General features: G+C 39.4%; 1 protein-coding gene across 3 annotated transcripts in view; it reads right to left on the bottom strand.

The window, feature by feature from the left end:
* TBCE (tubulin folding cofactor E) overlaps nucleotides 1-13537 on the bottom strand; it is a 33312-nt gene extending 19775 nt beyond the window's left edge. The window contains exons 1-6 of one of the 3 annotated variants that reach the window (XM_070733980.1): nucleotides 13193-13537; nucleotides 11320-11458; nucleotides 6709-6793; nucleotides 4632-4823; nucleotides 3199-3287; nucleotides 474-573 (exon numbers count right to left, since the gene is read on the bottom strand). In XM_070733980.1, the coding sequence (XP_070590081.1) occupies nucleotides 474-573; nucleotides 3199-3287; nucleotides 4632-4823; nucleotides 6709-6793; nucleotides 11320-11419 (566 nt within the window). In that variant the 5' untranslated portion in view covers nucleotides 11420-11458; nucleotides 13193-13537. The remainder of the gene's footprint in view (nucleotides 1-473; nucleotides 574-3198; nucleotides 3288-4631; nucleotides 4824-6708; nucleotides 6794-11319; nucleotides 11459-13192) is intronic. The other 2 variants (XM_070733983.1, XM_070733981.1) reach the window with 2 other exon arrangements.
* Between the last annotated feature and the right edge of the window lie 1758 nt (nucleotides 13538-15295).

Genomic DNA, 15295 nt, shown 5'->3' with positions numbered 1-15295 from the left:
GGTGGGTCAAATGAGGACCTGGATTGTGGGGCAATAGCCTAGCTCTGTTAAAAAGTGCTATTGCTAACATGTTGTAAGCCGCCCTGAGTCTAAGGAGAAGGGCGGCACAAAATTCGAATAAATAAACAAACAAACAAACAAACAAACATAAATACTGAAAATGTTTTGACAATGTGATACAGACAAAGGATTGGGCTTAGAGTTCTCTTTCACAAATGAAAAGGCTCTTTCATCTCAGAAGAGCAGAAATCCAGTAGAGACTATCATTGAAGAATGGAAGAGGAAAATATAATTTTTCCATGGTTCCCTTGGAGAACCTTGTACTGCTCAAGGAGACTCTAGCAGCTTTTCTTCAGGCATAATAGAAAAAGATGAATCAGCAAAAATTGTCTTGCTCATTTGGTCCAAGAAAAAAAAATCCTAAAAACATAAATCTAAGACCATCTACACATTACATAATTATCTGTGAATACCTGAGATTAAGTGTTTCTAACTTTTCAACTTGACAGGCAATAGCTAACACTTCTTTCCAAGATGACAAAAGATTTCTTGATAAGTTTATCCTCTGAATATCTGAGCAAATGTATTTAAGAATTTTTTTTTGCAAGATTGAGTTTAATTTATTTAATTTAAGAAATACGACTTTGCACTATGCTAACTTAAGGACTTCCGTGACTCAAGAAATACTGAAGCTAAAGTAGGGAGAAGACAATATCTTATTTTTAAAAAAGTTTTAAATTTTTTATTAAACATACATTAAAAACATTGAACACACAGTGTAACCATCCTGGCGTTATTTTTGCCATACATACTAAAGTAGCATGTAACTTAATATATATATACTACTATTTATGTACATTTAGTCTATTCAGTATTTACATATGTACAAACATCACACTTCACTCTGTATTTCTTTTAAGTTCATCTGATCCACAGTCATTTTCTTATAGTTACATGCATACATCTCTTTGATTCTCCATTTTATAACTCTTAGTCATTTCATATTTTAGGTCCCTCTTTTAATCTCAACCACTGATAAAAATTGTTCCATATCTGTCTCTCCCTTATTTTTCAATTCCAAAATCATTCGATCCATCTCTGCAGAGGTCAAAGTTTTCTTAATCACTACTTCTTCCGGTGGGATTTCCCTGTTTTTCCAGTTTTGGGCAAAGCCCATTCTTGCTGCTATTATAATATGTATCATTTAATAGATTACCTCTTTACTATATTTTCCATTTATAATTCAAAATAAGAATAATTTTGGTTTAAATTCTATTTACTCTCCAGTTAACTCTGCCAGCCATATTTGAATTATTTGCCAATATTCTTTTGCTTTTCTACATGAGCACCACATATGATAATATATGCCTGATTTGTAATTACATTTCCAACATTTGGATGATAAATTTCTGAATATTTTTGCCAATCTCACTGGCAGGAGATGCCATCTATGGAACATTTTATGCAAGTTCTCTTTTTATGGTATAGGCAGTATTATTTTCCTACTTTTTGCCATTTTTTCCAGTTATGTATTCAAAATGTATTGCCCATGCCACCATTATTTCCTTAACCTGTTCTTCTTCCATCTTGTAATCCAATAAGAATCTATATATTTTCTTTACTAATTTGTCATTTGTTCCCAGAGGGATCTTATCTATAGTCATCAACTCCCTATTAATCCCCCACTCTCATGTTTTTCATATATCGTGATTAGATTTGTAAATAGGACCACCACTCCAATTCTACCTCCTTTCTTTTAGTTCTTGCTTTGATTTTAATTCCCCTTCTTCATTTATTAAATTCTTATAGATAACTTGTTTTTCTTGATTAATAAGATTTGGGTGTACTAACACTCCTAATGTAGATAATCAAATCAGAACTTTTATGTAGTTCTGCTATTTAAATTTATTCTATATGTCCGAAAGGGTCTGTCTTATAAAATGTCTTTGGAAATATTGGTATGCTGCTTGTTTCCTGTATCACAAAAATGTGTGCCATCCTAGATGTAAATTGTGGCTCTCTAACGTTGAGTCTTTTATTTTTTTAACTCTCTCCAGTCTTTTACCCAGGTGAGTGTTTCTGCTTGAGGGTATAGCTCCCACTCTGGCATGCCAAATCCTTCTTTTTTCTCCATCTTTCCAAATCTTTTCCCTTTTCCGTCTGATTTTTCAATTGATATGCTAGCCATTTCCCCAGTTTCTTAGCATTCTCAAATTAAATAAACTCAGTTTGTGTTTAATTAAATCCATTTGTTATTTATATTCTTCTTTTGCAGGTAATCTTGCAATTTCTGCTCCTGTTCTTTGTACTCTTCTTCCAGACATTTCCATCTTTGCTTTTTTTTCTTTTCTTTTCTTTTGCCATTTAGGATATGGTTGCTCCCCTCATACATGTCTTTGCCGTATCCCATAATAGGGATCTTATAGGCACATATCTTCTTTTCTGTTCTTTTTAGAAAAGCGGCATAGTTGCTTAGTCATCATTGATTTGAATTCTTCATTCTTCAAAATCTATCTTTTTAACATCCATCTTGAGAAGACAATATCTTATTGACCAGGGACCAGATAGGGGCAGGTGTCATGACAAGCGGAGCTACAGGTTGGGCCATTTCAGGTACATGGCCACACCAGACATGCCTAATATTCTTCCCACCTTTTCCTGACAAGAGATTGATTTGAAACAGGGAGGAATTGATTTCCCATTCATTTTTATATAGGGTTTCATTTGTATAATCTTTTTATATTAAATACTTTCCATCTTATTATTATTTTCTTGATACATAGATTTTATTTCACTTTCCCAGAAATGTATTTTATTTAAAATCAGCTGTTTAAAAATTTATGACTTTTAGAATTTATTTGTGATGTATTTTCCCAAAACATCCTTATTTATTTTCTCACTAATGGTACATAATTTCCATATGCTGTTTAGGGTACTGCTACTAGAATGGACTTTTCCTTTGTATTATTTTCAAAATTCACCCCAATTCTCTGCAGTAGTTTTAAAGAGCACAGTGGACTGTGGTCATGGAAAATGCTACTATATTTCACAGTGTTTTTCAAAACGCTTTAATTTTAGACTAATAATAATTTTGTCTAAGGACGTTTCCTGTAGTTATAACCTTATCTAATTCTTGAAATCAACACTATGCTTCAGACCACATACTTTATAAGCAGTTTGACAATATAAAAAGGATACTAGGGCACGATTTTCTGATTTCTTCTTCTTGACCTGCAAGACTCACGGCACACGCATCTACTGAAATGTCATTTAAGATATTCAATTGCCTACAAAAAAGTTGTCTCATTAGAAGAGTGTTGTCCTTTTTTGTCCTTAATAAGTATCAAGGTATTTTTTGATAGACAGAAAAAAAGCTAGGCAAGGTGATGCAAAGTATGGCAAAATACTGTTGAAGTAGAAAATATTTAAGCAAAAAGAAAATGAAACCCAAGGGGAAAGAGTTATATGCTGTCCCTTCAAGCTTCATTGCCTTACTTTACTTAAGATAAAGATAATAATATTTGAAGAGCAATTACTGAGGGTTTTTTTAATCAAAAGCCTCTGAAATCCTGCATACTGCCAAAGCAACAGGAGCAATAGGAGCCCTTCTCAGATAAGTCTTTTATGCTACTGTTCTGCAGCACCAAAGGCACAGCACCACTATAACAAAGTATATTCTGCGAGAGAACATACTACAATGCGTATAACAAATAAACAGCTACAAGATAAATCTAAGAAATAATACAGTAAAATTGTAGAAAAGTTGCACAAGGGTAAGAATTGTAATAACAGTAATGGGCTCCTATGGGTATAGTCAGGTACGTAGAAACGGTAGAATTTTTTTTTTCTTTTTCCCCCTCCTGGGCTCTGGGTTATGTTTTTCCTATCGCAGTATATGAGGTTGAATGTGTATAATTTTAGAAGACCTGTGTTTTTGTGTGTGTGCATATACAGTTTATATAGTAGATAATGTATATTTTGTGTGCCTGTGTGTAATATGTATGTACATATATGTCATGTGTTAAATAGTAGAATTAAATAGTATATTTAATAGTATATTGTACATATGTTAAATAGTAGAATTAAATAGTATATTTTGGATGTTCAGTAATAGTAAATAGATAGGGAAATTGTATTTTTTTGAGGCGAGGTTAGGATAGGCACCCTAACCCTAACCAGTGAAGGGCTACTAAATTTTTTACTACCACACTGTGGGTGTGGCTTATGCAGGATGCCCTGCATTTTCTTTCAACATCTTTCAGTGCAAATTGAGTGCTGTGGGTGGAGCTCCATTTTTGCTACCCCGCTATGTTCCCCTCCCCTCCACTACTGACCCTAACCCAAACCCTTGACATGAGGGATGTCAATTTGGCCACCTTTAAGTCAGTCACATGACTTTTAAGCCATCCCTGGTCACCTGATCATCAAATCACTCCCACCTGGTCACATGGCTGGTACACAAAATAAGCTACGCCCACAGTGTGACAGTAAATTTTTTTGCAGCCCTTCACTGTGTAGTAGGGAATGTGATGTAAACACATGAATGCATCAGTATCATCAATAACATGCCAATGGTTTAGAAATACATTCAACATTCTGATGCTGCTCATTTTCAGAGGAACTGTACTTGCTTTTGTTTTTCCTTAATGGAATCAAATCCAACTGTTTCTACAGTTCTCGTTCCAATTATTAATGACAGTCCTGTTTCACTCTCAGGATCGTGCTCTTCTTCATTCAGTCCATACTTCTCCTTAATGGCGGAAAGGAAATCTACTCCAAAATTTGCCTTGTTTGGACGGATAAAGGATCCGCCTGTAGGATGCCTGGAAAAAAAGTGACAAGAGTTGTTTAAAAGAAGTTTTAAAACATGTTCTCCAAGAAACAGATGGTTCCAGATGACCTGTTATTGAATAAAAAATGCACCCGTTTTAGTTGATGTTTCAGATATAGATCAAATCAGGGCCAATTTGTTTCCTATATAGTCTGGAAACCGTTGGGAGGAATACAAATGTTTTGCCATATTTGCATTCTTCAATCTGGGCCAGAGTGGTTAAACCCCAAAACACTAGTACAATAAATTCATATTATTGTACCGTAGCAATGTTCTATGAAATCATGAATTCTGTGTAACAGCATATCAATAATCTTCTTCCTTGTCAAGGATCAGGCTGGGCATTTTAATGGGGGGTAGAAAATGGTGAAGGTCAGCTGGCATGGTGCAGGGCAGGGCAGATGAGCTGGAACTTCCCAACCATTCGGGACTTCATGGGAGTTTGTGGCTTGGAGCTTCTAGGATGGCAATGCTTTTTTGCTCGGTGTTGAGATTTGTTGGATTTCAGCCATGGGTCGGGAGAGCTGATTTCTTATCCCCCAGATTTTATGTTTTCCCAAGAGTTTTCTGCTTCCTGGATGTGACATCTTTTCACTGTACTCCTGGATCAGTCTGGGGCAGCTACAGCTTCTTGCACTTGCCTGCACTGGGGATTCCCAGGGACTCCCCCATCTCTGAGGCACTCCACTCCTTGCATATTGACCCACGTGACTACTTAATAATGATGTCTTGGAAAGCCATGTGAAATTGTAAAAGAGTCATTATATAGTTACATTCTTAATGACATCAAAGACTCGTGATCAAAATTCCGGACTCAGTTGTGGTTGCAAGTTGAGGACTATCTGAAACGTGCAAACCATCTAGCACTAGGCAAGAAGGGTAAGAACATTGCCCTGAAGTGTGCAATGTTGCTGTAAACATCTTTGATTTTAAGCATCACAAATTTGTGGCTTACCCTGCTTTTTAAAAAATTGATCATCATCTCATGAACCTACAAATTTAGCTACCTTTCCTCCCTTTCCTCACACTATAGAAGTTAATTTGGCAGTTTCTGTTGTGGTTTCATATACAGATTGGCAAATTTGCTCCTCCTTTTTCTGGATATACCGTATTGCTAAATCATTAATACTGAACTTCAAGCCAATAACAGTGTAAATCATACTTGAAGAAAGCCTATCTAGCATGCCTATTTTCTCCTAAGGCTTCCCACAGTCTCCTCGCGTTTCAGAACATTAGGCTCAGGGGTCATTTTAACCAGCAAGATTACCAATAAAAAAGAAGACACACACAGAATGGTAACTCAAATTTTTTGCTGTTCTCCCATGTACACGAATAACCAGGAACGTTTCATGAATATTGATTTGTGATTACAAAATATTTTTTTGTGTGTGAATAGGAGAACAGAAGAAGTAAATATATACTTATTTGTCTAATTAATCTACTGTTTAGTAATAGTATGTGTTTGGGTATTCCGAGCATGTGCTCAGATGATATTCAGCATTACTTTATAAAATAATATTCAAAGCTCTAAAAGCCCCATAACCAAAAGAGGAAAAAGCAAAATTAAATCTGAAATATTTGGCATGCGGAAATCAAAAACAAATTACAGACACTTTACTTAAATGCATTATTTGATCCCCAATAATTCAAATAAATTAGGCAGTTGGCTGATAATTTCCAAGAAGATTTGGTTAACATAATAAACACCTACATTCCTAAGGATAACTGGTACAAAAATACAATGCATTCAAGTTATTGAGTGCCAGGTAGTATTAGTAAGAGCCAAAGGAAAATATTAATCATTCCCTGATTCATTTATAATTTGCACATGGCATTTATTTGTTGTAAAGGAAAATTGCATTTCAGAATTAACTCACCTGCAATTGAAATACTGTATTCCTTCGTGGCTACCATTATGTTTTCCTCTTTCATGGTTGTCCCATTCAACTCCAAGCCAAATTCCTAATATTATAAAAATCAATGATTTATAATGCAACTTTCAAAATGGTTCAGCAATAAAACTATTTAAGGTCTTAATAGCTACTCAGGTGATCTGATCTGTTCTCTCTGTGCTCAAAATTGCCTAGTCTGCCTCTTCCTTATGAAATTACTTTTATATTGACAGAAGAGTTACCGGTACTTCTAATTTTTAAAAAGCTATACTATTACAAATGAATAAAACATATATCATGACATTCATAATGGAAAAAGAATACTCCAGATTTGGAAAAAGAATATTCTAGAACAACTGCTCCAGAGATAGCTCTTATATAGCAGTAAGGTTTGTCTGAAGCTCTGTATCAATGACTTCCATCCAAAATTAGTAATTCAACTGCACAATTAACAGAAGAACTGAGTTTCCTAAGAGTACATAAAATTTCACAACATTTCAGCATGTTTAGGTTGTAGCACTAAGGCTGATGAAGTAACATTTTCATTTTAAAGAGACACCAATTTCTTTTTGACACTTGAATTGCCAAATGAACCTTTTCAAATTTTGTGATTTTAGCATTTGTGTTATAAGTAACACAAAATAATGAAGTACCTTTCTCTTCCTACTTTCCCATAACAACTTTGTGAGGTAAGGAGTGGGGTTGGGGGGGGGAGAGAGGAGAGACAGGGGGAGAGATTGGCTCAAAGTCACCCAGCTGGCTTTCATACTTAAGGCAGTTCCCTAGAGATTTTTCAAAAAATACCCTTTACATTTAAATCACCTAGAACAGTGGTAGTGAACCTTTTTTTGCTCGGGTTCCAAAAGGGGGCATGCACGGACGATATCGTGCATACCTGTGCCACACCTACAATTCTATGCCATGCCCCCTGCACATGCACACCTACCACCCTGTGCTGCCACTCCCGGGCATGTGCGCAGGGCTCACTAACATTTCCAGAGCCTGTGGATGGTGAAAAATAGATTCTAGCTAATTTTGGGGGGAGGTCGTTTTCACCGTCTCCAGGCTTCAGGAGAGCCTCTAGAGCAGTGATGGCATACCTTTTTTACCTTGGGCGCTGAAAGAGCGTGCACACACGCTATTGTGCATCTGCGAGTGCCAACACCCATAATTCAATGCCTGGGGAGGGCAAAAACAGCTCCCCCCACCCTCCAGGAGGCCGAGTCTGGAAATAGCCTGTTTCCCAACTTCTGGTGGGCCCAGAAGGCTCATGTTTTGCCCTCTCCAGGTTCTAAAGGCTTCCCTGGAGCCAGGAGAGGGTAAAAATGCCCTCCCCCATACCTCAGTGGCTCTCTGGAACACAGACATGCCCTCCCAGAACCTCTGTGTGAGCCAAAAATCAGCTGGCCAACATGCACATGCATGTTGGAGTTGAGCTACGGCAATGGCTCATGTGCCAACAGATATGGCTCTGCGTACCACCTGTGGCACTCGTGCCATAGATTCGCCATCACTGCTCTAGAATCTGTGGATGGCAAAAAAAGGACCCAACAGGCCCACTGAAAGTTCAGAAATGAACTTTTGGTTGGGCTGTTTGGCCATTTTTCACCCTCTCCAGGCTCTGGGGCTTTCCTGAAGCCCAAGAAAGGCAAAAACAATCTCCCCCACCCTCTGGAAGGCCAAAATCATCTGCCCAGGGTGCATAAGCATGCTGGAGCTGACATAGGACGATGCCTTGTATACCCTCAGATATGGCTCTGTGTACCACCTGTGGCATGCATGCCATAGGTTCGCCATCATGGACCTAGAATAAATTCAAGTTGAAGACTTGTGCTTTAGTATGCAGTATACTGTTGGGAATTACAGTTTTAAATTTTAATGAGTCTTCCTTCCGAGTAATCTGTATGGAAAATATCTCTAACATTTATTTTACTTAAAGTTACCTTATTATCTGCTGTAGTATTACTGCATTTCTATAGTGTTTATCAAATTGAAATACACTTCCAGATTCATTGAGGACTTCTTTTCATTAAAAACATGGTATGAAGACTCAAAGTACTAACAGGTTGCACGATTCATAACTCTAGCTTTTACTTTGAAGAGCACAGGAGTAAGTCATTTCAAAAGAACAGTTTATGGTGACAGCTGTATTTTTAAGCTATTAATTCAAATATACCAAGCTGTAAGCAAACCAAACAAGTATTTACACTACTCTGAATTCAAAGTTGGAAAGGAAACCTCTGGTGGTCAAACATGTCAAAAAGACAACTGATTTAGTTTATGTAGCTTCTAATTAAGATGGTAGAGGGGGCAGAAGCATCAGAACTTCTGTCCTTGTGATTTTATTCTAGCTTTGTTTTCTGTTTGCTTTGTGCATGTGGGATGTTGGATTGATACTCACTTGCCAGGTGGCAAGACTGCTGGATTAGACTCCATGGCTCAATCTAGATTTCCTCAGTGGGAGAACTGGAAGAGGTCAGACGTACTTGCTGTTTTGAAATGCTAACCATGCCTAGCATGCCAATCACATTTGCCATGCTTGGGAACTGGGTGATTTTTCAAAATTAGACTGAGGCATTTCTCACATTCTCAGACTGGCCTGACTATTCCTAAGGCAGCCACTACTGCAGGGACCTATTTGGGCTGGACAATCGCTCAGGTTATTTCCCAGAGGAAGATAATGTCTATCATGAAACCGAGTGTAGGCGGGGTGGACTGCCTGTCTGCTTCTATGGATTGATTATTTATTTATTTATTTATTTATTTAAATTTAATTTAATTTATTGTTAGAGTTGAAAGGGACCATGAAGGCCATCAAGTTCAACCCTTTGCCCAAGCAGGAACCCTATAGCACACCAGTCAAGTGGCCGTTCAATCTTCTCTTAAAAATGTCCAGAGTGTTGGAGTTCACAACGTCCGCTGGTAGGTTGTTCCATTGGTTGATTGCTCTGACCGTCAGGAAGTTCCTCCTTATCTCCATGTTGAATCTCTCCTTGGTCAGCTTCCAACCGTTGTTCCTCTTCCGGCCCTCTGGTGCCCTGGAGAATAAAGTGATCTCCTCCTCTGTGACATCCCCTCATAGACTTGTAGACTGCTATCATGTCCGCTCTGGCCCTCCTTTTATCTAGGCTATCCATGCCCAGTTCCCTCAGTCTCTCTTCGTAAGTCTTGGTTTCCAGTCCCTTAATCATCTTGGTTGCTGTATGGTGTATGGTGTTGAAGGGACCTCAGGATTGGGGGAGAGTTAATAGAGAAATGTTTAAGAGACAGACTTTCTTTTCTTGTGCTAATCTGTTGCTGAATCTGGATGCAAGAAGGTAAGTCAATAACTATAAATGTCTGTAGAATGTTCAAATAATAGACTTATTTTTTAAAAGATGTTTTATTATTGTTCTAGACCAGTGTTTTTCAACCAGTGTGCCGTGGCACACTAGTGTGCCGCGAGACATGGTCAGGTGTGCCGCGAAGAAGGAAGCTCAGGTTCCGGTCTTGCAACTTTTTGCTGTGAGAGTGAGAAAGAGAGAGAAAGAGACAGAGAAAAAGCAAGAGAAAGAGAGAGAGAGAGAGAAAGCAAGAGAGAAAGAAAAGAGAGAAAGAGAGAAAGCAAGAGTGAGAGAGAAAGAAGGCAAGAGAGAGAGAAAAGGAGAGGAAGGGAGAGAGAGAGAAATGAGCAAAAAGGGGAGAAAAAAAGAGAAATGAGAAAATGATTGAGACAGAGAATGAGAGGAAAGAGAGAGAAACAAAAGACAGAGAGAGAAGTGACTCTTGATTTAAAAAGCACCCAAAGAATAAGAGAGAAAAAAACCCAGCCCTCACCTGTTTTTGGAAATGGTTCAAGAGTGTGTATACACACACACACACAAGGGTGGGGAGTAGACAGGGATGGAAAAAGAGAGGAGAGTGTCTTAGGGTGTCATTTTGGTTGGTGGTGTGCCCCAGGATTTTGTAAATGTAAAAAATGTGCCGTGGCTCAAAAAAGGTTGAAAATCACTGTTCTAGACAACTTAACAAAATGAAGCTTTTTAAAATAAATGCTTGATCTGAAGAGGCCCAGTGCTATTGTATCTTCTAATAGAGAACAATGTATACTTCCAGAAAGCCACATCAATTTTAACAGTTGTGTACAAGTATAGTTTGAAATGTAACAAGGTACTGTTAATATTAAGATAAATCAGCTGAGTTAAATCCTGACTTAGTCATGTTTGGAGTAGATCTATTTAAATAATTGGGAGGAGTTAGTGTGATTATATTTAAGAAAACTTTGTGCTATCATGTACATTTCTCCAATTTTTTGCTATTTCTATAGGTCAGGCACAGAAATACAAAGCAAACAGTGTATATCATCGTTTGCTGTTGGAAAATTGTTGGGAAGCAGAGACCTTTTTTTCCTTGTTTTCCTCACCCAAAACTAAAATGTGTCTTATACTCTGAAAAATTCAGTATATTATGTCTTACGGAATTTGATTATTAATGTCATTTTCTTCTTGTGACTGCTTAAAGTCTTAAAGCAACTGATAAACATTACAAAATAAATAAACAATAAATGTCACCCTTTTATTTTACAAAACACATATGATACAAAAATATTTTTTCTACCTGATGTAGGAGGAACTTTACCAACATAAAGTACTGCTCCATATTCTCCATTACAGAGAATTCTTCGACCAACTGCATCAGAAGGAATGGTATCACTCATCAAGAAAAAGAAATGAATTTAGGATATTTCTTTACGGATCTAGGAAAAGAATTAATAGTACTTTTGATATATTATGTGATTCATGAAATTAATTACCTACAGTACATAATATCTAGGTTCAGACTGAGCATGACACCTAGTGACTATGTAAGTCATTAGCCATACAGTTTTAGAGCATCACTACGAAAGTGGAGTGATATTACATTATTCTGGGATGTTATGCTTTTCCATTTAAAAGATTCTGCTTCTTTTGTAAATCCAAGAAAAGTTATCTAAGTACTGCTACCTACCAAAACAATTAGTACATATACTTTACATCATCTACCTTAAGGAATTAAAACTCAAGATGGCTAAAGAGCATATTAAAAATTAAATAACAAAATGAATAAACCCAGTTAATCAAATAATCATACAATAATTTACAATGCAGTAATTCTTTGAAACTATAGAGTAATGCCTCTATCAATATTTGGATCTTTATAGGATACTTATTCAACCCAGCCAGCTTGCTGTCCCATATAGTAAGGGTCAAGATGAACTTGCTAAAATTAAACTAAAATGCAATTATACTATGAATAAACACCACAGCGAGACCAGCACCGATCTTGCCGAAAGTTTACTCCCAAATGTCTTGAACTGCAAGAAATTTCTCAAACACAGTACTGTACTGTATTAGCATTTCTGATGCCAAGAGCCAAAAAGAAGGATTTTGTGGGTGTGCCATGGCCAAAATAATTTATCTAATCCTACATTTTCCCTCCGGATGGCTACTTCAATGAATCTTGCATTCTGTATAAAAAAAGAAATTATCTGAAGTTTTTCATACATCAACTGCAGGAAATACGACTTTAGTAACTGAGTATTGATGCATGGAACTCACTACCAGACTCTGTAGTATCATCACCTAATTCCCAAAACTTTACCCTTAGACTGTCCACTATTAACCTCACCCGATTCCTAAGAGGTCAGTAAGGGGCATGCATAAGTACACCAGCATGCCTTCTGTCCCGTCCTAATGTTTCTCTTACTAGTATCATGTATATAAATATTATAATATTTTTTTATACCGCCAATACCTACTTGACAAAACAAATAAACAAATAAAGAACTATATTGTTTGAGTGCCAGTCTACCATGAAAATCACACATCCCATTTCTAGATTCAAATAGGAAAAAACCCCAAACATCCCATTTGATTGAAGGGGATTATAGGCGTCCCAGGATAATGTTGCAGAATCCAACCCGAGTCCATTACTGGGACCAGACAAGTTTTTATCTTTTCCAGGTTTTCGGACTTGTGGTGGAGCCCATTTTCAGGGAATTTCCTCTCTAGCAGAGAATAGAATAAAATTCTTTATTGGCCCAGTGTGATTGGACAGACAAGGAATTTGTCTTTGGTGCATAGGCTCTCAGTGTACATAAAAGAAAATATAGATTTGTCAAGAATCATGAGATACAACACATAATGATTGTCATATGGGTCAAATAAACAATGAAGAAACAATGAGTGTGTGTTATTCTCTGTGTTGTATTTAAATACCGCACTTTAAATGAAATGAGCTCCTGCACGAACTCCAAAATATCACAAGACAAAACCTATGGTCCCGGTGACCGACCCAGACTGGATCTTGCATCCCATCCGAGTTTCCAGACTCCGGGAGCAAAGAGCTGACAAAACCAAACTTCCAGAGCTTGTTAGGCACGTTGGACTGTAAGGCAACAGGGAAGCAGGGAGGTAACAAGATAAGGCAGCAGGAGAGTAACGAGACTCACAGCAACAAAACGAAGGCTGGTGGGAGGCACGAAGAAGACCCGCCGCTTCTCCCGCCGCTCGACTACAAGACGCTCTGGAAGCGAACGGAGGAAACAAGTAGAGCGAGATTCAGCGGCTTCAACCTACCGCGGCCTCCTCAGCTTTTGCTCACCGGCCTCAGCCACTCCTCGCCCCGCCTCACTCAAGTAGCGAGAAGCGCAAACCCCTCCCCTTCCCTAGACCGCTCCTCCGCCCGATGGAGGGAAAATGCGCCACCGGGGCCTTGTGGGCGCAGGCGCGAGCTCCTCCTCTCCTCCCGTTTCTAGAAAGCCCTTTTCGACTCTCCCTCTCTTTCTCGTCTCCCCACCCTCCATTTTTTTTCATTCTCTTCTTCGTCCTCGCGAGGCATCTCGGGAGCTGTAGTACCGGCGAAGAAAAATTCCCTCAGAGACTGCGGCAAATTGGCGGGGACGAAACCATGCTACCCAGAAGCCGCTACGAAGCCGAGTCTCTTGTTTCCATAGAACTGGAGTGGGAATTACGTCAGCGTTTCTGAGGCAGCGGCTAAATGGCGAGGGCTAGTAGGCGGGCCGCTCGGACCACCCGTTAATGCGAAGCAGGCAAGGCGGGCAGGGGACGGGCGTTGATGCGTCAATCAGGCGTCGGATCGGGGGGAGGGGACGGAACAGCTTGGAGGTGAGCCGCTGCTGTCGCCGTCGCCACCGGGGTTCGGACGGGAGGGAGAAGCCTCCTCTTGGCGAGCCCTCCCTGTCTCAGAGCCTGGCCGGTGATCGCTGGAGGGACGGAGGCGGGGGCCGGGCGATTGGGCCCGGCGTCGAGAGGAGGCTCCGTCCTCCTCGTTCCCCCCCTTCCACCCTCGGCAGGTTTGGGGGGACCAGCGAGCGGGCGACAGCCGTGGAACAAAAGGTAACATTGCCCCGGGGAAGAGGCAGCGGGGCCCCGGCCCTGGGCGTTTCGCCCAGCTACCCCGGGGAAGGCCGAAGCCCTTCGGTGGCGGGGGATCGAGCGACTCGCTATTGGGATTTTTGTTTTTCTGCTGCTTTGAGGCGGAGGCGCTCGTCGCTTCATCTTCCCGGGAAAAGCGGGACCTCCGAGCCTGGGAGGAGGAGGAGGAAGCGGGGAGTCCCGCGGCCGGCTTGGGAAGGGAGGCGCTCCCCATCCGCCGCCCCCGAGCGTTGCTGAAACTCCGACCGCCGAGTCAGCCCGGGGGGAGGGGAGGAGAGGGGAGCAATACCTTAGAATAAATAGCATATCCAGTTTAATGTACCGATATTTGGCCGATATGTTGCTAGGTCTAGATTTGAGAATTAAAAAGCAGATTTCAAAAAGTTGGCTGTGACAGGAGAAACAGATCTAACCGTTCCCGTAGAGAAGACACCCTACCCCAAATCAGGAAGAAATATAAAATTAATTATTTCTATTAATTGGATTTAGATGTGTTATTGTGTGTGTGTGTGTGTGTATATATATTTCCTGTCGGCTAGCTGATGAGGCCAGAACAGTGTTGAAATAGTGCTATCCTAATCCCTTAATTTTAAAAATTCAGCAAATAACATGTGTTACATACATACATACACATGAATATATATGAAATAGTTCCATTTATTTATTTATTTGTATATTTCTTTCATTGATGTGTTGTGAGCTACCCGGAGTCCACGGAGAGGGGTGGCATACAAGTGCAATCAATCAATCAATAAATAAATAGCATAGCATTTAGACTTATATACCGCTTCACAGTGCTTTACAGCCCTCTCTAAGCGGTTTACAGAGAGCAAGCATATCGCCCCCAACAATCTGAGTCCTCATTTTACCAAACTTGGAAGGCTGAGTCAACCTTGAGCCTACTGAGATTCGATCTGTCAAACTGCTAGTAGCCCGGTGATCAGCAGCAGTAGCTTGCAGTGCTGTACAGTGTTCCCTCGATTTTCCCGGGTTCGAACTTCGCGAATAGCCTATACCACGGTTTTTCAAAAAATATTAATTAAAAAATACTTTGCGGTTTTTTCCCTATACCACGGTTTTTCCCACCCGATGACGTCATATGTCATCGCCAAACTAATAATTTTTGCAAATAAATAACAAAAAAAATAATTATTGTT

The sequence above is a fragment of the Erythrolamprus reginae genome, chromosome 1, assembly GCF_031021105.1.
Source record: "Erythrolamprus reginae isolate rEryReg1 chromosome 1, rEryReg1.hap1, whole genome shotgun sequence".
Lineage (NCBI taxonomy): Eukaryota > Metazoa > Chordata > Lepidosauria > Squamata > Dipsadidae > Erythrolamprus > Erythrolamprus reginae.
The sequence above is the reverse complement of the archived record's forward strand: the minus strand, read 5'-3'. Positions and strand labels throughout refer to the sequence as shown.